General features: G+C 44.2%; 1 protein-coding gene and 2 long non-coding RNA genes across 4 annotated transcripts in view; 2 read left to right on the top strand and 1 right to left on the bottom strand.

Annotated features, from left to right (window-relative positions):
- LOC114450121 (protein unc-13 homolog A) overlaps nt 1-26869 on the bottom strand; it is a 34157-nt gene that overhangs the window by 4118 nt on the left and 3170 nt on the right. For both annotated transcript variants that reach the window (XM_028428073.1, XM_028428072.1), the window contains 38 exons: nt 25574-25603; nt 25266-25365; nt 23473-23590; nt 23207-23330; nt 22523-22593; nt 22256-22310; nt 21788-21817; nt 20267-20480; nt 18313-19407; nt 18068-18170; nt 16939-16982; nt 16372-16450; nt 16104-16109; nt 15925-15999; nt 15611-15830; nt 14726-14953; nt 14502-14643; nt 14226-14395; nt 14004-14119; nt 13561-13724; nt 13321-13474; nt 12996-13064; nt 12750-12839; nt 12351-12485; nt 12109-12236; nt 11671-11756; nt 4020-4146; nt 3840-3936; nt 2816-2959; nt 2656-2733; nt 2155-2232; nt 1995-2083; nt 1772-1915; nt 1487-1610; nt 932-988; nt 748-828; nt 463-610; nt 126-182 (listed from right to left, as the gene is read on the bottom strand). In XM_028428073.1, coding sequence (XP_028283874.1) covers nt 126-182; nt 463-610; nt 748-828; nt 932-988; nt 1487-1610; nt 1772-1915; nt 1995-2083; nt 2155-2232; nt 2656-2733; nt 2816-2959; nt 3840-3936; nt 4020-4146; nt 11671-11756; nt 12109-12236; nt 12351-12485; nt 12750-12839; nt 12996-13064; nt 13321-13474; nt 13561-13724; nt 14004-14119; nt 14226-14395; nt 14502-14643; nt 14726-14953; nt 15611-15830; nt 15925-15999; nt 16104-16109; nt 16372-16450; nt 16939-16982; nt 18068-18170; nt 18313-19407; nt 20267-20480; nt 21788-21817; nt 22256-22310; nt 22523-22593; nt 23207-23330; nt 23473-23590; nt 25266-25365; nt 25574-25603 — 5070 coding nt within the window. The remainder of the gene's footprint in view (nt 1-125; nt 183-462; nt 611-747; nt 829-931; nt 989-1486; nt 1611-1771; nt 1916-1994; nt 2084-2154; nt 2233-2655; nt 2734-2815; nt 2960-3839; nt 3937-4019; nt 4147-11670; nt 11757-12108; nt 12237-12350; nt 12486-12749; nt 12840-12995; nt 13065-13320; nt 13475-13560; nt 13725-14003; nt 14120-14225; nt 14396-14501; nt 14644-14725; nt 14954-15610; nt 15831-15924; nt 16000-16103; nt 16110-16371; nt 16451-16938; nt 16983-18067; nt 18171-18312; nt 19408-20266; nt 20481-21787; nt 21818-22255; nt 22311-22522; nt 22594-23206; nt 23331-23472; nt 23591-25265; nt 25366-25573; nt 25604-26869) is intronic.
- Nucleotides 4318-4807, top strand: LOC114450124 (uncharacterized). The gene is made up of 2 exons (XR_003672038.1): nt 4318-4504; nt 4684-4807. It is a non-coding gene; the product is annotated as an uncharacterized LOC114450124 (long non-coding RNA).
- LOC114450125 (uncharacterized) lies at nt 11129-11618 on the top strand. The gene is made up of 2 exons (XR_003672039.1): nt 11129-11315; nt 11495-11618. It is a non-coding gene; the product is annotated as an uncharacterized LOC114450125 (long non-coding RNA).

The following is a 26869-nucleotide window of genomic DNA, read 5'->3' on the forward strand; positions in this document are numbered from 1 at the left end:
TCAAACAGGAAACTGAAGAGGAGGTAAGAAACGCAGAGGGAGCTCTAAGGTGGTTAATGACACTGGCGGCATCTGAGCAAAGGCTGGGGATGATGCAGCTCTTACATAACATGGCTGACATGTACCTTTCTCTGGTGGTGTGTCTTCATTTGCTGTGAACCTGACTCCTTTCCCTCCGTGGACTGAGGAGAGACAAAAGACATTCAGCATTAAAAAGATCCCATACTGTATGTACATAAAACCAGCTACTGTAAGTCACTGAGGCGATGAATTAACATTCCCTCACAACACTGAAAGCACGTTATTTTATTTAATCCCATAATCCCACCTAATTCCACCAGACATGGTAACAGAAAGAATAAGCAGCGGAGCTCTTTGAGGATAGCCGAAAGCACTTTTGTGTGAAATTCTTTGAACCCACCTCGTGACTTTATGTTCGAGTGTGTGCTGTGTTACTCGTACCCTGAGCGTTCTGTGAAAGGACAAACTTCCTGATGAGTTTGTCTGTGGCCTGTGTGTACAGAGACAAGGCGTAACGCAGAGACTGCAGATCTGGACTCTTTTCCAGGAATGTTTTCTTCAGGCCTACACCACCTGCATGGAAGTATTGCTGTGTAAAACAGACACGATACACATATTATAGAGAGCAGAATGGCTAGCAGACAGAAGACAGCTATAATTTTCCTCCATTGACGTGTGTGAGTGTCAGTTTTTGATGTTCAGCAACCACACATACACACACCATACCTTAATAGTGTCCAGTGCTAGCTCTATTACTGCACACTGTTTAGGAGTCAGAGCTTTGGCCTCCTCTCGGCCCATGTGCTCCTGCAGGACAGAACACGCAAAGCAGTCAGCTCTACACCTGTATCTGAAATGTAGTGCACACTCATTTTAAGGCATTGTTGTTGTCGCTGTCTGTTTTCCCCACCTTGAGTTTGGAAAGTTGACCGAGCTCTTTAGCAGCATTGAAGATCATCTGAGTGCCCTGTGAAGGAGAGATGGGCAGACTGGTGATTAGAGAGAGACAAACAAAAAACAGCAGCGGTGTGTGAGAGATGTGCAGGTGAGGACGATTTGCACAGTGAGAGGTGAGTGAAGGGAAAATCCTTCCATTATGTACATTTAAGTGAAAACTGTATTTTAAACAATTAGAACAAACAAGCTACATGTTGTGAGTAATTTCCACAGAGGGAGAGGAGTAAGTGCTGAAGTGTACAGGCAGTCAGTCGGTACTGCAGGGACTCATGTTGTCACAAAGACCACAGAGGGTGCTGTTTGGGTTCCTGTTAAAAATAGTGTCTTCATGCTTTCAAAGGCTACACACACATACTTACAATAACCTAAGAAAAGAAGACCAAGAGCGAGAATGGGGAAATGGCAGGATAGATGTGTTAATGTACAACCACAGCAATGAAAAAGCACTGCAGAGATGAAGGAAAAGGGTGAAGACAGGAGAGTGGATGTTTGTTTTTAAATGACTTACCGTCTGGTCAGTAAGTGTTGGAAGCACGATTGTTTTTTCCATTGTGTTCATCACAAGTTTCCACAGCTCCTTCAGCACTCTCTTCAGGACGGTCTTCTCACAGATCTTAGCAAACAGCGACAAGCTAGAACACAAAAACAAACAACCTTCTCAGGAGTGGAGACAAATGCAGCGCAAAAACTCAGGTTGTGTGTGTGTTTGTGTGTGTGTGTGCCTGTAAGCCTTGAATGAATGAAGCCTTTTGATTCAGTTTTTAATCACAATTTAAGATGCTGCAAAGCTTACTTGCTGTCCAGGAAGTCCATGATGGGCTGCAGGACGTTGTCAGCCTCCTGTACTACACTGCCATTGGCTGGGACTGTCTGACCTTTGACCTGAGCTAAGATGTCCCCCATCTGCCTCACGTTATCCTCAATTTGAGGCTGGAAACTGCACAAAAAAACCAACATGTCGGTGTTTAAAAATCTGTTGGAGAAACCGGTTTGAGGCAGAAGAGTGACACGCCCACCTGACGGCAAAGATGCGGCTGAGGTCATCCATGACGCTGTTCAATTTGTTCTGCAGCTCCTTCAGGAAGTCACTGGCCTCCACATTCAGCTAAAAGATTTGAGTCCAGTGTCATGCCATGTCAGCACAGTCACAATAAAACAGCTTGTTTGGAAACTCACATCTTTGCCTCCCATGGCCTCAAACATCTTCTCCAACTGTACTCTGAGCTGTTGGATGTTATTGATTATAATGCATGGCTGTTGGGAAAAAAAGAGAAAAATCATTAACCACACACACACTTGTGTTTTTTTCACACACTCTCTCACCCTTCTCTGTCTGCTCCTCGCTTTTTATTGTAATCAATCAGGGTTAGTCCTCTTCACTTTTTATTGCTTCTTTGGCAAAAACACTCCTGGTGATGCAGGGCAGGAGAAGCTAGAGTTTTCAGGATTGCTGCTCCTCTGGGGACCCCAGGTCTCTCTGGGAGTGCAGCCCACTTTTTCCAGAGCCTATACCACATTCAGCTAATTACACAGCCCTAATTCACTTTGAACATTGCAACGCGGACACAGCTACTACACTGAAGAGTACAATTATCCAACTCAACCTGCACCCAAGGCAGTTTTAATGACAAAAAATTTACTTTTCCCCAAAAAATGTTTGCATTACATTACACCTACCACTTTCTCCTTCTTGACATGATTTGGAAAGTCCTTTGCGATGATGTCAGCGTAGGACAGGAGGACGTTGCCGATAGTCTAAGAGAACAAAGACAGAATCACAGTGAGAAGTCTGGCACAAAGGAGACATTCTGTCAGAGCATCAGCAGGTGAAAGTCACCTTGGCGAATCTCTTCATGTAGTTGCCAACAATCTGAGGGTCAGGACACTCCAGTTTGCGGATGATTTCAAAGCTCTGATTGAGCTGAGAGAACACGTCCACCACCGAGCAGGAGAACAAAGCGTGCTCTGACGTGACCTGGAACTGCAGAGCGAGAAGAAGGAACAGGACCACAGGGAAAATCATAAGAAGGAGCTTTGTGGGTGCTGATGTTACAGAACAGTGATCTGAGCATGACGAACACTGACAGCAAAGGGTCCCTGAGGGGGACACCCATGGGAGAAGTTCACAGTGCTGTATCACATCAGGGACAATAAAACCGACCCCTCTCTGCCTGAAATCAAAGTGATACCTCTGGACCAGAGTGATCAGAGCATTATGATGGGGAACAGGCCCCTCATTAACAGCCCGGCTATTAGCCTAGAAGTGAATAGTGTTACAGTATGCGATCGAGCCTGGGGACTGTTGTTTCGCTGACACAAGGAAGCAGAAGCTGCCTCGGGCGACAGTAATTGGACCCAAAGGATCGCTGACATATGAGCAGGGAGACTCTTCAGCTGCTGTGTATCGACCTTTTTGCAGTGCAGATATGCAGGCGTGACAGTGTGAGAAGCTGCCTGTGCACGTACATCGACTTGTGCAGCAGCATCTGCTCTTCTCCGCAGTGAAGTTTTTTCACTTGCATTTGGTATCGAGTCATTATTGATTGCCCTGAGGCCCTCAGCCTGCTCTTCTCAGCCCAGAATATGCTGAGTCGGACAGATGATGTGAACGCTTTAAATTTGCATGAGAAATGCATTATTTCATTTTTTTTTTTTTTTGGGGGGGGGGGGGGGGGGGGGGGGGTGCTACAGGTAGCAACAATGTTTAAGCTTTCATAATAAATTCAGTTGCTGTCTCAGCCAAATATGATTTTAACTTTAGTCTCACATAACTGCCTGTTACTTTATTCTCAAGGACATTTCTCCACATTTTTATTTCAAAAAGCTGTTGGTCACAGCAGCGGATATATGAACACAGTTACCCCATCTTTTTTGTCCCTCTCCAGGGCTCCATGGAGGAAATCTCTGGACACTTCCTCATTCTCGTCCAACCACATGATGACAAACGGCTCAAACCAGCTGGACAACAGAGAATGTAACCGTAAACCTTTGTGGAAGAGTCGTGAATGTATAAGTTGTGCAGCTACTCAGAAAGTACTCACGCTGGATACTCAGGTACGTGCTTCTGGAAAGTGGGCAGCTCCTTGCAGTACTCGTTGTAGAGCCACTTCACCTTGAAGTGCAAATTCATATAATCGGCACTTTTACACAGGCGGTGCTTCTCATGCTCTGAATATAAAAAGAGAATGAAAGAATGAGCAGAGTCCGACACTACACGCCATGCTTTTTTTTTACATAAATAATTTACACATTAAAAAAATATCCACATCTGATCCCTGGTTTATTGTCATGTCAGTTTCCACCCAAGACATTAAAGTGTCTCACACAAAGCCTCCGAACCTGCAGGGGGCAGTGGGGGTTTGTATTGACTGCTGGACTTCCTGAATCCCACTTCCTGTAGTAGGTTTCTTCTGGCCTGCTACTCACAAGGAAATGTTTGAGAACAAAGGAAGACACACAGACCTGTCAGCAGACCCTCACCTCAACAACTCGCTCAGCTTAAGGCAAGACACTGACGACACAACTGGTAAAGACTGGACTTAATAAGCAGATAAATGCATATAGAAAATTTAAGTTTGAATGTTTAATAATGAAGATTGTTTATTTGTTTAATTAGAGCTACATTGCTATGCTTTTTAGTTAAGTCCTGTTGTGTTGTGTTGGTTTAAAAATATGTAATATTGGGTTTTTGTTTTATTTTTAAAGGTTATCAACCTATTATCTCTTCAGACTGATTTCTAAATAAAGGAAAAGAAGAGAATTTTGAGTTGTCCCTTGCGTCCTTAAGTGTCAGCCGGGCAGTTTTTCAAGTTTGGGCAGAAGCTGAGAAGAAAAACCAGGCATAACTTGACAGTTGATAACCACGTGGCAGGGAGGATTAAAGGCCTTAAGAAACTGTCGACGTCGGGGGAAGTAACTAGCAACAATGGCGGAGGAAGCTCTCGGGAAGGGAGTGAAGCAGCTAAAGCGAGAAAGGACTATAGCTAAAGGTGCCTTCACAAAACAAGCGAACTACCTGAGCTGGGCTGCTGCTAACATGACGAAGACTGAACTACAAGAGGAGTTCAAGATACTAACCTCTCATGCCAGGAAGGTCAGTGAAGTAAATGATGATTATTGGACTGGCCTATTGGCAGATATTGCGGAAGCTGAAGAGGAGGGCAGAGAAGCTAAACTGAGCACACAGCTGCAGGCAGATCTGGAGAGGACAATGAAGGATTGCGAGGCCAGACTGGAAGAAGTTAAAAGGGCAGTCCAACACAACCTCTGGTCCAGATACGGAGAAGAGGAGGTGGAGTCTGCTATCCAGGAAGCAGAAGCAGCCTGTGAAAGAGCTCATGTAATTCCAGTTTCTGCTGTGAACAAAGACGGCTATGAGCTACGTCTGGATGGTGCAAAGAAACTGGTCCAAGATGCAACTGCATGCCTTACAGTTTGGGAAATATGGATTTCAGAGGAGGAGAAGGCAAGTCTGGATGGCAGAGTGAAGGGGCTGAAGACATGCTATAATAAGCTTGAGGCCAGAAAGGCAGAATTCCTCATAGCACAAAGAGTTGCAGAAGGGGAGAGACGAGAAACGATCAATGAGACACCTTTACAAGTTGGGCAGCCAGGTCAGCAAGCACTACTAAAAATCCGGCCTATCAGCCTTCCCAAATTCCTTGGATTCAGAAGGAACTTCCATCGATGGAAGAGAGACTGGGAGAGTCTGCAAAGGCAGGGGGAGCCCACTGGCTCAGCTGAAGCAAAGAAGATCCAGCTCTTAGACAGTGTTGAAGAGAAGATAAGTAGAGACCTGCGGTTGTCCACGTATAATACTGCTGAAGACATGTTCAGGGTGCTCGAGAACAGATATGGGAACAAATCTGCAATTACCTTGGAGATAATCGAGGATTTGGAGAGAATTCCTGTCCTGAAGTCAAACCAGCCAAGGAAGACAATTGACTTGATCCAATCTGTAGAGAAGGCCCTCAGTGATCTCACAGAACTTGGAAATTCAGGAGCCCTCAAGAACCCTCTGGTCATCAAAGCTATAGAGAGCAAGCTACCAGACAACATGAAAAAGGACTGGCTTGTATTCATGGTCAACCCAGCAAATGGTGTCACACCAGACAATCACTTTGATAGCCTCCTCACATTCCTGAAAACTCAAGAAGGAATTCTGGAAAAATTAGAGCAGCTTGGAGTGGGTGAGAGGAATGATAAAAAACCTGCTTACACAGAGAAGAAGTTTGCTTCGACTCGTTCCACAAGAAAAGGTGGATGTGTTGTCTGTGGAGATGAAAAGCACAGAGACAAGATTTTCTTTTGCAAGCGGTTCAAAGAACTGAAGCCTAATGAAAAGCTGGATGCTGTGGAGAAACTGGGAGCATGCAAAAGGTGCCTATTATGTCATGAAGATGATGACGAGTGTACAGATACTTACCTGTGTAGAAATCGAAACTGTAGGAAAGGAGGTCCTGCACACCATTTCTTTCTTTGCCGGAGAGGGGACTCTAAGAAGAGTGAAACGGACAGAGCACCGAAGTCAAGTGTGAGTAAGCACAAACTTACAGAAGAGCAGGAAAAATTTGTGTCTGAACTCTCCCCAGAGATGGCGGAAAGATTTCGAAGAGCTTTCACTAACATCACTGGGAAAACACACTGCACTGAGAAGAACCGGCTTGATGTGATGGAGCTAAGTGAGCTACCAGTCATTCTGATGCTGCTGGAGGTAACTGCCAATGCAGGACAGAAGATTGGAACACTCATAGACTTGGCATCAGACACTAACTACATCACCCACAGAGCAGCCAGAAGATTAAATCTACGCAGTGAGAAGATTACTCTGGTCGTCCATGGGGTCGGTGGAATGGCTATGAAGGTGAGGACCAGAAGGTATCTGCTCAGGGTGAGGGTCAAGACACCCACAGGTACAGAAAGAGCTCATGAGCTCGTCTGCTATGGCTTGGATGATATTGCAAAGGTGCACAAAGCAATCAAACCAAAGCAACTCCAAAAACTCTTCCCAGAAGTCAGCCTGGAAGACCTGCGCAGACCAACACGCATTGAACTGCTGATCAGTCACCGTGAAGGAAGACTGGCTCCACAGAGAGTGAAGGTGATTGGAGACCTTGTCCTATGGGAGGGCCCATTGGGGAAGACTGTTGGTGGAGCACATCCAGATCTCTTTGAGGAAGTTGACATGACTGCATGCACATCTGAAACACACTTTGCCCGATCTATGAGAACCACAGCAGTAAAATACCAAGAGCTCACTGAAACTGAAGAACTCAAAGCTGAAACCAAGAACACACTTGCTGGCAGAGTATTTCTTGACTGGTGGAGATGGGACAGCATTGGAGCGGCATGCGAACCAAAGTGCGGAGGGTGCAGGTGCGGTAACTGTCAGCCTGGAGGCAAGGAAATGACATTAAGTGAAGAGAGAGAGCTGGAAATAATCAGAAAAGGGCTCACCTATGTCAAAGCAGATGCTCACAGCAGTAAACCACACTGGGATACAAAGTATCCATGGATAGAAGATCCAGCCTCCCTACTCAACAACAGAAGTGGAGTGGAGGCCACCTTTCTAAGAACAGAGAAGCGTCTCAAGAGAGAGCCAGAATGGAAAGCGGCATATGGGGCTCAAGTCCATGAGATGGTGGAAAGAGGAGCAGCAAAGAAGCTCACCAAAGAGACCATTTCCAACTGGAAAGGGCCTGTGTGGTATGTTAGTCACTTGGTGGCGCCAAACCCCCATTCTGTCACAACACCTGTGCGCCTTGTATGGAATAGCAGCCAGAAATTTAAAGGACGCAGCATGAACGACCTCCTGCTGAAAGGACCTGATGTCCTAAATCCAATCCGAGCAGTGCTTCTTAGGTTCAGAAGAGGTGTGTATGCAGCACTCGGGGACATCAGGAAAATGTACAATTCTGTGTGGTTGGAAGAACTGGAAATGCATCTTCACAGATTTCTCTGGAGAGACACAGAAGATGGTGAGATTGAGGAATATGCCATCACCCGAGTTAACATTGGCGATCGACCAGCAGGGTGCATTGCACAGCTGGCCATGAGGGAGACTGCCAAACTGCCTATGTTTGCTCACTTAAAAGAAGAATGCAGGATCCTAGAAGAGGATTCTTATGTTGACGATGTCCTTACTTCCCACAATAACCTGAAAAAGTTGGTTGAGACCACTAAAAGAGTTGAGGAGATCCTGGAGGCAGGCGGGTTCTTCCTTAGGCCCTGGGTTCGGTCAGGCCAAAGTGGGAGGAAGGAGGCCATGCCAGAAGCATCACCAGACAAAATACTCCTCCTCCCAAACCAAAGGAGGGAAGAAGACAACAAAGCCTTAGGAGTTGGCTACATTGTTGGAAGTGACAAACTGTACCCAATGACTGCAATAAATTTCTCAAAGAGGAAAAAGAAAATGAGAGTTGGCCAAAATCTCCTTGGAGAAGAGGTAAAAAACAACACTCCTAACCCACTAACTAGGAGACAACTGCTAAGCCAAGTAGCTAGCCTGTATGACCCAATAGGTCTTGTTACACCTGTCAAACAAAAGGGTGCCATTCTAGTCAGGAGAGCGTTCCAAGAGGCTGGAGGCAATGCAACCAGAGACACCTGGGACAAACCGCTGTCTGAGAAATTGAGGGAGGAAGCCATCCAGCTGTTTGAGGAGTACACATGTCTCAGTCAAATCACCTTTCACAGAAGCCTCACACCAGTTGACTGGATCAGAAAGCCATGGGGAGTAACATTCTCTGATGGAAGTGACCAGAGTTATGGAGCTGTTGTGTACCTCAGATGGGAGACAGTGCAAGGTGTTGAAGTCAGACTGGTCGAGTCTAAAGCAAAGCTCACACCACTCGATCAGAAGGGTGAACCGGTCAAGGCTGAGATCTGTGGAGCTGTCTATGCAGTTCGCCTCAGGAGATACATTGAAAAGCACAGTCGGATGGAAATTGAGAAATGGCTCCATCTGCTGGACAGTCAAACTGTGTTAGGAGCAATCCAAAGAGACAGTTATGGGTATCAAACCTTCTTTGCAAACAGAGTTGGAGAAATTCAAAAATCTGCTTCTGTTGATGACTGGTGGTGGATTCCAGGGGACCTCAATGTTGCAGACATCATAACAAGAGGTGCAGCGCCAAGGGACTTACAGGAGAATTCTGTGTGGCAGAATGGACCAGAGTTTCTAAAGCAAACTGTGGAAAAGTGGCCGAAAAAGTCTGCCAAAGAAGTTGCGGCCTATGCCAAGGAAGGCATAGACAAGCTCCAGAGAAAATCATTCTCAGCAGCACTGACCAGATCACAGGTTAGAAGAAATCAGGGTGATGTGCCATCTGACAGAGCTGGGCCAAATCCCGATGTGCTTCAACACAGTCCAGACGGAGGTGAATCCAGGATTCAGATCCAAAGACCACCAGCTGGCTCTGCAGTGACAAAACTCATTGATGTAAAGAAATTCAGCAGCTTAACCAAGTTGGTCAGAGTTATTGCCTGGGTATGGAGAGCTGCAAACAAGTGGAAAATGGTACTGATGAACTCAACCACAGCTTCAAATAAGCTAAAGTGGGAGGAAATGTCCACTGAGGTAAAATCCACAACCAAACCAGCTGGGCTTACTGTGAGGGAGTGTGAGAATGCAGAAAGAGATCTCTTTCTTGCAGCCCAAGAAGGTTCAACCTTTCAAGACACCACCCTCAACAGGCTTGCTGTGTACAGAGATGCAGAAACAGGACTCTTGGTCTGTGGAGGAAGGTTTCAGATCTTCAATGATGAGAGGACCACAGTACCAATCTTACCTCATGATGCATGGTTATCCACTCTTCTAATGCAAGAAGCCCACAGTGCAAACCATGAAGAGATCGCAGGCACAGTGCTGCGGGCAAGGAAAAGAGCCTGGATAGTAAAAGGCCGGAAAGTAGCTCAGAAGATTGTAAACAACTGTGTGACCTGCAGGAAAGCCAGAGCAAAAAAATGTCAACAAATCATGAGTGACCTCCCACCTGAGCGGATAACCCCAACCAGACCATTTGAATACACAACTGTGGATTTATTTGGCCCTTATGAAGTGAAGGATGAGGTGAGGAAAAAGGTAAAGCTGAAGGTGTGGGGGATCATCTTCTGCTGTATGGCATCCCGAGCTCTACATGCAGATGTTGTCAGGGACCAATCATCTGAAAGTTTCCTGCTGGCCTATAAGAGATTTACAGCACTGAGAGGGCATCCAAAGAAACTGTGGTCAGATCCTGGGAGGAACTTTGTGGGGGCCAGACCTGCTCTCAGAGACCTCTATCTATTTCTAAACCAACTGCAAGGATCAGAAGTTGAAGATGAAGCATCCAGACATGGAACAGAATGGAATTGGAAAATTCACCCTGCTGATTCCCCTCACAGGAATGGAGCTGCAGAAGCAGCTGTTCGCACAGTGAAACGTGCTCTGCATAACCTGGGAGGAGATGGATGCTTCACATGGAGTGAGTTCCAAACCTTTCTCTACATGGCTGCTAACCTTGCCAATGAAAGACCCATAGATGCTAGAACTCAGAGCCGTGAGGACTGTAGAGTTTATATCAGCCCAAATTCCCTTCTGCTTGGGAGAACTGGACCTAAAGGAGATCTAGGGAATTTTGAGTTCGAAGGCTACCCCTATAAAAGATTAAGAGCCATCCAGACTGAAGTTGACCGCTTCTGGAGGAAATGGAGTCAGTTAGCTGGACCAAATCTGTTCATCAGAAGTAAATGGCACACATCACACAGAAATGTGGCGGTGGGAGATGTTGTGTGGTTGGCTGACCAAAATACTTTGAGGGGTCAATATAAACTCGGCAGAGTAGTCAGTGTTAACGCTGACAAAAAGGGAATCGTCAGGGATGTGCAGGTCCGAACCTTCCCCAGTTATCCAGTCCCAACTGTGAAACAGGGCCAAAAGAAGAAAGAAAAGAAACTCCCTACAAAGATCCCTGCTACAGTTCTGCATAGAGACATCAGACGTGTCATCGTCCTAATACCCGCGGAAGAACAAGACAAAGACATCAAGAATGATGATACACATCCACAGCTCTTGTGACCTCCCTGGATTAAAAAATCAGGAGGTCAAGTGGGAGGTGTCATGTCAGTTTCCACCCAAGACATTAAAGTGTCTCACACAAAGCCTCCGAACCTGCAGGGGGCAGTGGGGGTTTGTATTGACTGCTGGACTTCCTGAATCCCACTTCCTGTAGTAGGTTTCTTCTGGCCTGCTACTCACAAGGAAATGTTTGAGAACAAAGGAAGACACACAGACCTGTCAGCAGACCCTCACCTCAACAACTCGCTCAGCTTAAGGCAAGACACTGACGACACAACTGGTAAAGACTGGACTTAATAAGCAGATAAATGCATATAGAAAATTTAAGTTTGAATGTTTAATAATGAAGATTGTTTATTTGTTTAATTAGAGCTACATTGCTATGCTTTTTAGTTAAGTCCTGTTGTGTTGTGTTGGTTTAAAAATATGTAATATTGGGTTTTTGTTTTATTTTTAAAGGTTATCAACCTATTATCTCTTCAGACTGATTTCTAAATAAAGGAAAAGAAGAGAATTTTGAGTTGTCCCTTGCGTCCTTAAGTGTCAGCCGGGCAGTTTTTCAAGTTTGGGCAGAAGCTGAGAAGAAAAACCAGGCATAACTTTTCGCATTTTACTATTACAACATCAAAACATACCCTCCATCGCATATTTCATATCTTGTGCAAACATGTTCCACATGACCTCAGCGCTGATCTTGCCCACATTGAGCTCCTGGGGAAACCTATAGGAGACATCAGGGTGCTGAGCTCTGTAGCCACTCTTAGCACTGTATTATTTAACAGAATAACCCCACTCATTGTTATATAACTCCATCAGTGCCTCCTCTGCATGATACCAAAGACAAAAATTACACCACAGAAAACTGAAATTACCAAATAAATTATCCTCTTTGTTTTACAAAACTGGTGCAATGTCTTCATATTAGTCATAAATACAACTAATAAATTAAAAGGGTTTAAAATACAAGCCCCTCCCATTTTCAAAATGTTACATAAAGCCTCCTTAAAAAAGTCCTCAGTGCCATTTTGTGATATAGCTGAGAAATCAGACCCATGTTATGGGCTCAAACTCACTGATTAAGGCATGGAGTGTATGAGTTTTTGTCCTCTTCTATGATGGAGACAATGAGTGTGATGAGTTTTGACCAGAAGTCCAGGTTTTTGGTACTGGGTCCCTGCTCATCTGGGGGGACTGCTTTTGACTGCAGAAGACAAAGAAGTTATGGAAACTTAACAGCTGCATCCATCAAGAACTTCTTTGTCATAGCACAGTGAACACAGCAAACATCTACACACACACACACACACAAACTTACAGGGTCTGTTTGATATTCCCTGTTATAGAGGTCATGGCAGTTGTTGAAAATGTACTCGTAGGTGGAGTTAAGACAGGCTTTTACGCAATCCTTCACCACCTGACTCGCCCTGGGGGGACTCTGCAGCTCCTGGACCTGAACACAAACATTACACAGCATATGGCTAAAGCAGAAACTCCTCAGAGTGTGTATCAGACTCCAACTGTCTCAGCAGGATGTCATTCAGAATAAAACCCAAGACAGAATTTCGATGTAAACTTCTCCACAATTCATTTACACTGTCACATACACAGGCACACACACACACACAAACTTTAGTTTGGATAAGGTTTTCCATAAAGTACTGCAAACAAAATGAAACGAAATAAAAAGAAAAGAAAGCTGAGAGAATTTTCTTACCTTCATTCTAAAGAAAGTGATGCTCGTCAGCAGGTCAACAGTGGACTTAAGGTCTTGTAGTCTTTCAGGACTGCTAGCAGGAAAGTTATTCTGAAAGCACAGCCAGAAAATTTGAATAAAACGATTGAAAATTGAAGCTCTCGAATCTTAAAGTGAGATAAAGTGTCCATACAGCTGCCCTCATGAGAGCAGTACATAAAATTGTTAGTTCATTTTTCTAAAAGAAGAGAAGGCAGCAGTCAGTACCCGATACATGGACAGGTCAATCCTCAGGGAGTTGTGCAGCTGATCCAGCAGTTTGACAAACCTCTCCTTCTACATGTGAAAAGTTACAAAAACAGAACAAACCTCTCAAATACACAACTGTTAGTCATTTTTTTCCATTTGACTATGCAAACCTAAGGCGGAACAACAGGGATTATCTGATTGGAAGTTTGGCAAAGTAAGCAGGGACATGTTAAACTTCCATCCACAGCCCCAGGCAGAGTAAGAGCTAGTTCAAGAGCTACTTAGTTTTTAAGAGTTTGTGTTGTCACATTGAAAGAAAAAGTGTGTCAAAATGTACACTCACGCCAAAGTTTGATGCAGCGAATCTGTCTGATGCAGAGACATTGTTGGAGGACTGGGTGGTGTGGGCATAGTAGGCATTGATGTTGGCAAGCAGCGTACTCATCACAGCTGGCACTCCTGGGCACATGTACTTAGAGGACAGGCAGGCAAAGTGTCTGCAGGTTGGAGGTGATAAAAAGAACATTGAGGACATTCACTTGCTCCTGTGTGATTGAATAATGTGTTCGCTGGTGGTGCTTACGTCATGGCCTGGTAGATGGACTCCACTCCGTATCTCATTGCAAACTCATCCACAATTTCCTGAGCCGTCTCCTCAAAGTACACCTTCCAGGCGTCGTCTCCTTTGGCGTCAGGGATCTTTACTACACCGCTATTTTGCTCCTCAGTGGTGTACTGGAACAGATGCTGAAAGCAAAAATGAACCCAAAAATACACATCTAATCAGCCCGATGAAAAGATGATTTTAAAAGGATTGCACATAAAACTGTAAAAATAGTGCAGATCCATGTTCAAATATATTGATAAAAATGGCTCAGCTATAAACAGAATTTATAAAGTGACTGATTGTGTTAATGTGAAGCTCATAATTATGCTGACTGTAATTATATTGGACTATCAGTGTTGACTATCAGTGTTGTATAATGCAAATAGAGACATTTCCAGCAGATGTGCAGTCAGACTGACCTCATGCAGACAGGTGTACTGGACATGGTAAGGAGCCACCGTCTCCTCTCCTTTAATCTCCACACTTATGTGCATCCGGATAGCTCCCGAAACAGCAGACTTATCAGTTCTCTTATCTGTCACATAAAAATAAGATATGCATGCCTCCTTAGATGGATGGAACATGTTCCATCTGCAACACTTTCTCTGCCTTCTCTGATCTCATCTCTCACAAAAACTCACCCAGGTTGTACCACACGTCCATCTCCCCACTCAGAGTGCGGACTTCGATGATGGTTTGACCCAGGAAATCATCACTTTCACGTTTGAACCTCTGTTTCACGCGAGACTTGATGTCGTCGTCCTCATCCCACACACGGACCTTGATGCGGTCAGATGAGTTGTGGCATTCGCTGGAAGAGGCGAAGACAGAAATTAATAACTACACTGCAGAGAAACATCTTGTGAAGAGTTTGTAGTCACCCAAAAACTGTTGAAACAGTTTCCTACTGTACTCACAAGTGGAAGCTCTCCTCCCAAACAGGGTTCAGGTTGCCATAGATGGTCTTGGTTCTCTTTTTGGTTTTCCCAACTTGAACAGTGACGTAAGGGTCGCTGGAGCCTGTCTTGTCTTTAGCCTGAAGGCCCTGAGCACAAACCACTGAGGAAGAGACAGGAAGACTTTTACATAGAGACCTTGTCAGCTGACAGGATGTCTTTTTAATCAAATTAATTAAACTTACCTGTGATGCTGATCTTTGCTGACCATTTAGACGTCCCATCGAGCACACTCTGCTTGATCTGTTTCATTTGAGTGCCGTGTGTTGTTTTGTCAAGGCCGAACACTTCCTGGATCAGCTCAAAGATCTCTGGCTTGTTCCTCTCTCTGATCTTCATGCGGTCCTTCAGGACCATGATGATGTTCTGGGTCCGGTTCTCTGCCCCGTGCTTGGAGCTCTTCTCTGCAGCTCCTGATCAGATGAAACAAGATTGTTGATTGTGTAAATATGTATGCAAGCAATATGGCCCCATGGGCCCAGCAGATTATCTCCTGCTTATCCACCTCTTTGAGGCCAAGTTAAGACAGCATCAGATCAATTTTGAACTTCTCCTTGCCAGGGATCAAACCCCAAACCTCCCAACATTGTGGCAAAAACTGTATCTACTTAAAGACTGATCTGGTAAGGAGGATTTAGAGAGTTGAGTGAGTGTAAAATTCCAACAGATGTTTTTGGCATCAAGATCTTACAGAAGTCTTTGGACACAGAAGAGAGATGAATTATGCATTGCACAGTCTGACTCTAAAATCAGTATGGGAATTGAATAAGTCACCCCTTGTGGAGCAGAATTAGACAAAGCAGCATGGATGCAAAGGCTATGTGTAGGAGAGAGGGGAAAGAGGCAGGGCTATGACAGCACATTACTCAGGAGATAAATTGGAAAGGAAGAGGGAGGAGAAAGTGAGAGTGGATAGAGGACAAGAATAATGGGATGTCAATCGGGCAGAAGGATGCAGAGGAGGAGCTAAAATAGTTCTGGATTTGCGTGGAGGCCCAGGTGTGCGCAGACCTGTGTAAGTATAGATTTATATGTTTAGTCATGTGCGCAAAAACCGGCTGTGAACTTACTCTGCAGACAGTCAGCATTGAGCAGATCCTGGCACTTTTCATGGCATTTGACGCCACACTCAGAGCAGCGCATGCCTTGGCGTGCGATGCCCCACAGCAGCCCCTCGCACTCGTAGCAGTAGGTGGGGGTGGTGGCTGTCCACACTTCAAAGTTGTGTGGTGTTGTGGAGGAGATGGGGTAGATCAGAGCCTGTAGGGTCTTTTTATACACATGGCTCTTCTGCAAGTACCACAAAAAGAAACAAGAGTTAGATCACAGCAGTGATTAAATGTTGGAAGAGAGAGACTGAAAAAAATAAGAAGAGTCAACCCACCAACTCTTCATTGCCGAGAGTAGTAGAAGCCATGGCTGAGGTGATTCCAGCCTTACGTGAGTTCTGCACTAGAGACTGAAAAGACAGACGCAAACAGATGAATGTTTGAATGTAAACTATAATGACAGGTATATATATATGTATTATATATAATTTTGTTGAGATTAACAAATACTCACCATTGCCTAATGATGAAACACAGGAGGAGAGTTTAAGGAGACAAAAAAAGATGATAAACACTTAGTGAAGTGTGTATGCATGCTCAATCCTATTAATCTGACTCATAGGTGCCAACTTCTGGAAGAGACCTCTGTTAACTGAAGTGATTAATTACTATAATTACATAAACACTAACAACAGCAGCACCGTGAAGCATGCAGTTAATACATAAACTAATCAAGCATGGCAGTGGTGTACAGTATATTCTGCATGTGTGTTGTTTCTCACCAGATCTCTGACAAGAGGAATGGCCTTCCTCTTGCGAAGGTCAGGCATGCTGTCAATACTGTAGAGTGCACCTCCCATTCTGGGTGAGAAAAGTATGAACATTCATTTAAACTATTCTATCATCAAAATAACATACTGTGAAGTTTTCCTACTTAAGGAGTCAATGTGTTTATCTCAGTGGTTGCTAATGCTGAGCCTGTCAAGGACTTTTCAAGGGCTTCATTGCAGAGTTGAATTACTCAGGCTGCCTCTTCTCAAATAGTGGGCATGACACTTCACACACCTGGGTGTTTCTATTTGGCTACCTTAACACTTCTTCAGTATGCAGCCTCTGTTCCACTCTGAGGTCTGCCTCATCTACAAATGACCTGCCAGCTAAGTCAGGGCAGCCCAGTGTCGTTTGATGCTTACTGGCCAAATGCCACAAGCAGAATGAGTCACAGATCAGAATGAAAATGAACGGAGGATTCCCAGACTAACATTTCAGATTTCCCCACTGAATTAAATTTAAGAAGTTATTGCATTTATTTGATCTATCGTTTGATGAAGGAGAAAGTGAACACTTACCCTCCTTTACCAAACCACAGGGAGCTGGAGGTCTCTCCACGGGCCTGAGAGAGAGAGAGAGGAAGAATATCAAGAGAAGAAAAAGGGCATCTTGAACATGTCCCTGCAGCCTTTTCTATCTTAAATATACTTTATGAAAGAGGCTGCATGATAACAAAGCAGCATTATCAGGCCTATTTAGGAGTCACTGTGTGTGGAAGTGAAAAAAGAGGGATACTATGCTAGGAGAAAGGTGATGATATTTACAAATACTTATAATTAAGCAAACAGTGTGTCAGTAAATGTTCTTGTTTGTGTAACTATGCAAAAATACAGTGGACCATAAATAAATGTGGACGGATCTTGCATGTTACAACAGCAAAGGTCAAATTGTTGTGAAGATGGATGAACAATGTGAAGGTGCCTGTTCATAGACAGTGAGGATTTACAGCAATCGTTCAGCTTGTACCTACCTGTCAGCATGCTCCAATGATGGCCGAGAAAAGTGCATGTGAGTGTCACTATGGCAATGACATGAAACTGGAAAGAAAACAAAGTGCATCGGCACAAACAAACAAACAAAAGATAAACACGGGAGAAAGGAAGCCAAATGCACAAAAAAAACAAAACGGAACGTGACATACATCAACATAAACATTGAAGCAAGTGATTAATTCTTTGCACAACTGAATTAAAAAAAAACATAATGAACAGCAACGTAATATGCAAATAAAATATGCAAGTGAGTATTGATCAAGCAAAACTAAAGGCATACAGCTACTTTTGTCAAGCAGTGGTGTGGTGCTGCACCCAAACTAAAATGAAACATTCGCACTCTGAGCAGTATTGTTATTTTAAGAAAACCAGAAGATATCAATTATAGAATATGAAACACATTATGGGTGCTTTCAGGTGTCTTGCAAAAATACCTTCAAAATAGAACCCAAGATGTTACTGTATGCACCCTGTCTCTGCACATCAATAATGCACTACACATATATATTTCAAAGACTTGGTAGACACTTTTAGTCTCTTGAACTCTTTTAGGATTGCAGGGTGGAGCTCAGTCAGGCCTGCAGCCCTGGGACTTGACTGGAGTGAGTGTGGAGCTCAAACCAAAGTTGGTACTAGGAATGATTGGTGAACTTACCTCCCGAAGCTGGTCCAAGACTTTATTGTAGAGTCTCAGCCAGTTCTCTTTGGCTCTGACCGCTGGATCGACTGGCTCTTTGGGTTCCTCTATAACAGGAGGACTAAAAACAAAAGGCATACTTTTTTATTTTCAGCAAAATGTCTTTATCTGACACTTCAGCTGTGACTTATTGATTTTTGCAGGTCTATTTTTGTTGTTGATTCAGTTCATTGATCTCATTCCCTTTCAACCTTCACTCCTACCTCTCAGGTGGCATCTCTGTTTCTTCTACTGGCGTCATCGGTCTGCTCTCTTCAAAAATCTCCTCATTCTGCTCCATGGGAAGCTTCTCTTCATGTAGTGCAGGGGGTGTCTGCGCCTCCTTCTGTGGCATCATATCCTCTTCTAGCCACAGGTCTTCCTCCAGCTGGGGAGCCTGGTCCTCAGGGGAAACTGGTTGTGTGTTGGCAGGATCATTGAGGTGGGACTGGGGTGGTGCAGAAGATAGGGCTTGCTGGGAAGACGCACCTGTGGCAGTGGGGGGAGGCTTGGAGGCTGAATTAGCCATAGTGGCCGGGTGGGATGGAGGAACAGAGTTGGGTGCAGCGGATTGGTGCTGCTGAGATACAGCTGAGGCTGGAGGGTGAGTCTGGGCAGGCTGGGCAGCGGGAACGGAAGACAGGAAAGTAGAAGCCAGGCCTGTGACTGCAGCTGTTAGAGGTTTTGCCATTGAGAAGAAGGATGTGGCAGATGGGGCTGGCTGTGGCTGAGGCTGTGTTTGGGGTTGTTTAGGTGGTTGGGCTGTTTGTTGACTAGAAGGTGGCTGTGCTATTGCTGCCATGCCAGGAGGATGAGCCTGGCTGGCTGCTTGGTTAGGTGTTTGAGTAGGAGGCTGCTGCTGGTGTAGGGAGGGCTGTTTCTCTAAAGGAGGTCTAGAGCCGGGTACATCAAGTGCTGGGGGGGCAGCTGATGTTGGAGTAGGAGTGAACGGAGGCTCCATGTCCTCACTGAGGGTCCCATCCAAATTGTACAAATCTTCATCATCGTACATCATCTCCTCATCCTCATAGAGGCCTTCCTCCTCCCCCTCATATAGTCCTCCGTCGTCCTCCTCATACAGAGCAGCCTCTTCTCCTCCATCTTTGCCGTAGCCACACTCATCACTGTAAGCCCCTTGGGTCTCATCTGGATCCCAGTCTGGAGAGCCTTTACTGTAACTGACTGAGGAGTGGCAGGAGTGGTAAGAGTCGTTCTCATCATAAGGGTCTCTTTCACCATATTCGCCACCATAGTCTTCCTCACTCAGCTGACTGCTGCACCGACTGAGCTCTGCAGATGAGGCGTAGCTGCCAGTAGGACTAGAGGAGGATACAGACATTTAGGTTTTTATTGTATTATGCTGATGACCAGGTGCTAATTTATTAAATTTAACCTCAAGATATTTGCAGAGGACTGTATTAGACCTGCACACTCAATTGGGCTCTAAATACATTTTCTACATGTACAGGGGCAGCCAGGAATAATGCTGATGGTTAATCAATGAAAAGCAGCGGAGATACAATAACAGCAGACAAGTAGCGAGAAATAGAGCAGAACAGAAAGGTGAGAAGGCTCCAGAAAGCTGACAAAGGAAAAAAGAACAAGCCACCTGAAATGCAACAAACAGGGAAAAAAAGTATTTATAGTCCTTGATGAATGGGGTTATTAAAAACAGAACAGAGGCAGGGAGAGGAAGGAGGATGGATGGGGGAGAAGGAGATAGTACAGACAGGAAGGGAGTGGCGAGCACAAACACCGAACAGAGGGAGAGAGGAGGTTACCCTGTCCAATACACTCACACAGGCGGCTAATCTTATGTGCAGTATTGACCATTAGATTGCACCCTGAATAATTCATGAGGCAAGATGGTGGATGGATGCATATTTTCATTCCAAGTCTGAGAAATACGTCAATAAATGCTAAGAATGTAACAGTACTGTAAACAACTCTGAAAGGGAAATTTGGTCTGTAGGACGCAATGAGGGACTTCAAAACACACAAATGACACATGAGAACTTCCACCTGTGTTCAATCGTGGGTAGGTCTTTTTCACTGAAGACACGTGGACATTCCACCGTTTTCTTTGAGCCGTGCTTTAATCATCCACACCTCAAATGTCAACTTTTTCAAATGTTACATTTAAGCATTATAATTTGTGTCTGTCACAGTCACACATACCTGACTGTTCTCTGGTGGTGGTAGTCAAGGTCGTGGCTGTTACCAGAGCGGGGGTAAGAATAGCTTCTAGAGCTGCGGTGCTGGTGGCTGATGGGATACTGGTGGACAGACGCGTTGGGCTGTGATGTGCTGTAGTAAGGAGGGGGAATGCTGTTGCTTGTCTCACTGCGATAGTCACTGTCTCTGTCATCCACAGCACTGTCTGGGTCTTCATCTAGATAGCAGCAGAAGAAAATGTTAAGCAGGTGAAAGAGGAAAAATGTCATAAAAAGTGATGATGTCAACTGAAAAATTGCCACGTGACACTGAGATAAGAGGCTCCAATCAGCACTGAACCAATCTATGGTAATTACAGATAATAGATGAGCTGGCAGCGATCCACATCTGAACCCCAGTTAGACCCATGGAGGTCATTGAGAGTGCACTCATACATGAAACACATGATGAACACCATCAGCTCTCTCCCTCCAAGCCTCATCACCATAACTGAACATAAATCCACTCTGCTCACAGAGGGGGCGCATTACTTTTCTGTGGTGCCCATAGATCAAAGATTAACATCCCAGAGGAAAGCAATGACAGACTGTGCTGAAGCAGTCAAAAATTAAACCAGCTATCTATTAATCATTCATCACTATCTGTCATCATGTTTCACACTCAGAAAGCCACCGACGGAGGCGGCTGGTGCTCCACTTAAACCTCCATCTTCATCTGTCTGGGCATGTAAACATTAATTAAAGGCATCAAACTCTGTTCCTCATTTCACCGCACATGTCTCACTCTCTCTGTCTCACCATTTTTTTTCTCTCTCCCTCACTCACTTCATCAGCTCACCATTTATCATTACCCCCTGCTCTTTCCTGAGATGAATCGCTGGAGTTGTGTGGGTGAGTCTGAAAGGCACTTATATAAGACCATCTGCTAATCACAACAAGGGAGAAACAGGAAGGTCGAGAGACATAGGTGTCTCTTTTTGCATGGAAAAATATACATAATGTATTACATGTGTAGAAACAGCAAATTTCAATGTTGTTCATATACATTTAAGCAGTAAAGTATATGTGTACGGTCATTTTTTACAAGCTGTTTTCAAGGCTTACCCAATTATTTTAGATCAACCACAGGTATATTACTGCGCAAGAAACAGCACCATTGAAAGCTTTTGAGGCATTTTCATCATCTATATAATATTGTCTGTGCATCAGAGTGAACATTTATAGTTTAGGATGGAGGCTCAAATCACAGAGAGGAATAGAGGAAATCAGCTGCATGACCAAAGGAACAAGAGCTTTCAGTGGGTGAAGCAGCAGTTTAGCTCTGAGGATGTTTTAACAGTGAAGGACGTACACAGTGCAGCAGGACAGTGATGGCAGTAGAAAGCCTTCCCTCTTTACCTAAATATAGTATCACATTACATCCTCAAAATGAAGCTCAAAGAAAGCAAACATGTTGTTTCATTTCAAATCTATGATGGATTGCTCAGCCAATACATTAGATAATGTGTGTCTTAACTGTACGTACTCTGTTGGTCTCCCCATAGACTCCAGTTGCCTGCAGTGAAAGAGGAGGGTGTCAGTATTGATTATGAATTGCACTGATGTTAACAGGTAAACATGCATCTATGCCATTAACACTTCAAAGTTCTTTGCCTGAGCTGGCAAATAGAAAGAGAGCACAGAGCGAGCGCTGATCCTCCAAGTCTCTCCACCTGGCCCAGACAGCTGGTTCAGCAGGCTCTGCAGACTGGGCCAACAGAGGGATCGCAAAGCTGTCCTGGAGGAGTCCATTTCTGGACATCTGATAACACCATTGATCCCTCACAGTGCAGCCATGCAGGCTCCCTTTCTCCTCTAACCTACAGCTAACCATGTGTGGTTACACACATAATGCACATGCTGAGCTAATGCAATCTAATTACATCTCAACAGCTGAACACATGATTTTCTTGTCCAGCACAAACTGGTTTGTACAAACAGAGTGTTTACTCACAGCATTGTGTTCCCGGTACACGGAGAGGACGTTCCTGTTCCTCCTGGTATGAGTACTGGACCAGAGAGCAGCAGGACAAATGAAAAATGCACACTGATGAAGGAGGTTAGCTGGTAATTAACAGGGAAATTAGAAATTTTATGCCTATACACGGGAGGTAGAGAAACTCTTGTAACGTGTAACACATTCTGCTAATTAATCATGTTGGCTTGTTCCTAAAATGTGAGGATATTCTGGGGTATTAAATCAAACGATGTGACAGCTTACATCTTGGTCCCTCATGGCGTTGAGCTGCTCCAGTTTTTTGGCCCAGTACCGTGCCTCATCCTCAGGGATATCTGAGAACAACCAGCCAGACAAACTCAGGTAACAGAAAGTGGGGTTCTACCTACCTATGCACTAAAACAGTTCTGTTCTACATCACGCACTCCACCCTAATGATGACAACATATGGAAAAACAAGCCATCTGTAAGTCCATTTTTAACAACGCTCAGACATATATTTACTGACGTGTCTGGCTGAAGTAGTTAGCACAATACAGTGACATTGAAAACTGGCCTTTTCACTTACAGCCCTAAAGCCAAATCCCTATAAATAGGTCAGCTTCAAAAACTAAGGAGTCAGGTGTACATTATTGACTAGCAGAGGAGGAAACAGTATGAAAATGACACATAATCAATGCTAAGAGGGATACAGCTCACTCAGAAGGAAAAGACACAAACACTGCACTGCCAGACACAAATAACACACTCACAGCTCTGCAAACCTATCACCCAAAAGTAGGTCAGCCTAATTAATCAGTCAGAGCTTATTGGTGTTCATATATCACTGTTTGCTGCGAATATTTACACACACACATAATTTATTTGCTCCATCTCCCTCTTTGCCTACAGGTCTGATGATCTTCTATAGTTCCATATTCTCGTCTGACAAGAATATAGATTTCACACCTAGAGGCAGTTCAAAGCGTGTATCCAGCAGCACCAGGTGCAGAGTGGGCTCTTTGGTGCCACAGATCTCATTATCAGCCATGATGACCTGAGAGTCCAGTGTAAGCCACTCGCCTGGACCTTCCTGTGGACAGAAAGACACACAAACGACAGTAAGAATACATGAAGAGCCCACCAGTGACAGCGCTGTCACTATAAGTATAAACTAAGTGAAGAGTGTTCAACTATCACTTAAGCATTTCTGCTAGTGGTGGTTAACGGCAAACCTCGTTTGACTGTCTGATGCTGTGGAGGGGAATCCACACTGTGCCGACCATGGTGTCCCAGATTAACCCTTTATTCCACACCTCTACTGTCAGACCCAGGTCCAGGCGGTTGATTTCACTGCAAAGACAAAGAAGGGCTTCAAAATAAAGAAAAGGGAAGAAACTCTGTACATATTTTATAACAGTGAGGCAAGCTAAAGATAAAACCAGCAGTTCTGATACTCTGTGGTTTGTAACACCTTTAATAAAACATAAGGGTAAACAGACAAGAGGTAAAAGTTCAAAGCTAGTATTTCAAAAAAAAAAGAAGGCAAAGGTTTAAAATCAGCCTGATGTTTTAGTGAGTTTGGTTAGATCATTCAGATCTGGTTGGTTTCATCTGAACCTCGGTGTGCACCAATCTATAAACTCTGGAGGACATTTACAAAAACATGATCATTTGATGCCATACAAAGGGTGCTGTATGGTAAGAAAACACAGTGAGAACCAAGCTACAGGTGTAAACACACTTCAAGGGGGTTCCAACAAATATGGTGGGAACCACTGTATGACATATCTGCCTCTGTCAATGAGCTGCAGCTACAACAGTAACAGTGATTTACAGCAGTATTGAACTTTTTATGGAAAATAAGTGTTTTTATTCTAATATTTTCAGTTAAACTATTTACTAAATGATCTGCCCCCTCCACCTGAACACACACATACACAGGCTGCACGTTAATTACTTGTGGGCTTCAGTGTGACAAATACATGTGTGTCTCTATGAGAGCAGGCCTGAGAGAGGATCTAACATTTACAAAGCAGCAGGAAGCAGGACATAGTTTTTAAAAAAGAAGAAAGAAAGAGAGTGAGGGATGACTAAAGAGAGGAAGAGAAGAGCATGATGAAGGCAGTGGAGGAGGTGATTGCATCGCATGCCTGGAGGGAGAAAGTGGGAACTTTAATTAAGAAATAGAGGGAGTGGATATCCCATCTCAGTGGTGACTCCTTTTAAGAAGTGTCTGTTTGATTCATGGCAGCGACTGAGGGGGCACAGCCATTTAAAGGCAGTTTGAAGGAGGGCATGAAGCTCTCACTCTGCAGCCCAAACATTACATAACACAGCTCCAGTGATGCAACGCTAGTACAATGTTCGACGCCTCCGAACCTCATACAGGACTCCGCAGTAATCCTGCTTGCTGCAGCCCACATGCTGAACGATTCTCACCATTTATCGCCCATATGCTGCTACACTGTCAATACCACATTACATGGCTCTGCATGCCAAGCGTTCTGTGTTGTGTCATCATTCAATATATATGGAAACACAAGTTAAAACAAACTAATTTAAAAGTGCTAATGATGCCTGGAGAGCAGATACTACGGAAGGAAAAGGGAGGGTGAAGCATGAATGTGAGGGGTGGAGGGGAGAGGCTGCAGATTAAGATCAAGGAGCTGTGTTTAGAGGAAGAGACAGAGGAGAAGAAAGAGGGCTGGGAGGGAGCCAAGGTTGAGAATGAGGATGAGCGGGGCCGAGGTATTGAGGGAGAGCAGGTGAAAAACAGGATGAGACAGTCGTTGGAGGTGGAGAAGAAAAGCTACGTGAAACAGTACAGGGATACAGGGCACTTGGGGATGGAGGAGTGAGAAAGAAGGGAGGGAGGAAGAAAGGCTGATAGAAAGTAAAAGATAAAAAAAACATAAAAGCACTCAAGCATCTGGGGAGGAGAGTGTGATGGGAGGATGAGTGCAGAAGAAGGAGTGAGGAGAGACAGAGAAGACAGGGCTTTGTCAGAAAACGATGAAGGACTCACAACATGAAGTCTTGCTCCCAGCTGGGCAAGTTGCCCCTGACAGCGATGGTTGTGCTCTTCACATTTTGTACCTTTAGAGTCACATAAGTGTTGAACTTCTCTGTTAAGAAAGAGATGAGGCAACAATGAAAAATCTCTTGTAAGATATAGAAGCTGTATTTCTACAAAGAAAATAACTTCCTATCTGTCTGCTTCTATTCATGGCTTCAGTGTGTGATGTGTCCTCACTCGGATTAAAGATTTATAACACATAACAGCACGTCTCTCCCACCTGTATCTCCTCTTATTTACAGGATCCCAAGTCTTACCTTGGGGTCCATCCAGCTTGGCTTTCTTCACTGTGGAAACACAGAGAGGGACACAGTGACACACAGGAACACCATCTGTTTTCACATTTATGCGTGCTCTGTTTTGGCTTTTACACAGAGAACGGGACAACAAATAAAACACGAAGCAAAAATTAAGCAAGTACTGTGTAGATTTTAATAAATAGACATATTTTCAACTATCGGCTAAGCAGACAAGAACTTTATATTAGCCTTTACGATTTAGACAAGTTGGCACTGAGTGTTAAGGCTAAATATAAGCTGGATAGAGAGCACAGGTGACCCACTGTGATTCATCAGTGTGGGGTTCAGAAACAGACGCTGCAGTGTTCTAACATAAATGATGCATAAAGGTGTTTTTTTTATTAAGTAATACACTTTATACAAAAGGCATTTAGAAAACAATTATGATTTACCACATTCAGTGTGTGTATGAGTGGTATAGATTTGGCACAGTATTAAAAAGTATTAATTTTTCCACCTTTATCAAATACAGCTTGTGGTGGATTTTTAGTGTACAGTCAAAGTGCAGGCGCGCTCTCTCTCTCTCTCTCTCTCTCTGCAGCACCTCTTTACCAGCTTTGACGTAACTGACACATACATTTTTAATGCTCCACTATCCACAGCACACACACATAATCCAAAAGATCCCCACACTACACTGCAGGTGTGTTGTGTACTCGTCATTCACATGTTTACATAAATAAAGCACATTCACAAGCTCAGTGTTATATAATCCTTTTACACAATGTTGGGAAATCCTGTGAGTTATCTCACAATATTCTGCACCCCAAAACTAGTCACCATAGTAACCAGCACAATTGAAAAGCAATTTGCCCTGAGTCAGCAAAGCACTTTTGTTTCCATTTTCTCCTCCTTTTACTTCTTTCAAGCTAGATCTGCAGCTTAAGTGCCATGCAGCTACATCAGCACACACACACACACACACCTGATGGAAAAACCTCTGCTTCCATTTATTCCCCAGCAATTCAATATTATGACAAAAATAATTTAAGCTATGCTTTCAGGAGCATCAGAACTGGCTTCCTGCTGCGTTTTAATGTCAACACTGTAAAAAAAAACAGCCCTGGGAATATAACGGCACATGAGGAGGATCAATAAAAAAAGGAATTGGATTTTTTCAGTGGCAGCTGAAGCTGAAGCTTAATGATAGCACACAATCATAAATCTTTGACAGGTTGATTTATGATGAGAAAAATTGCAGCAGTCCTTACCAACAACGTTTTATCACAGATGCATGCATGTACAGTAAGCAGA

Source organism: Parambassis ranga, chromosome 17 (assembly GCF_900634625.1).
Source record: "Parambassis ranga chromosome 17, fParRan2.1, whole genome shotgun sequence".
Classification (NCBI taxonomy): domain Eukaryota; kingdom Metazoa; phylum Chordata; class Actinopteri; family Ambassidae; genus Parambassis; species Parambassis ranga.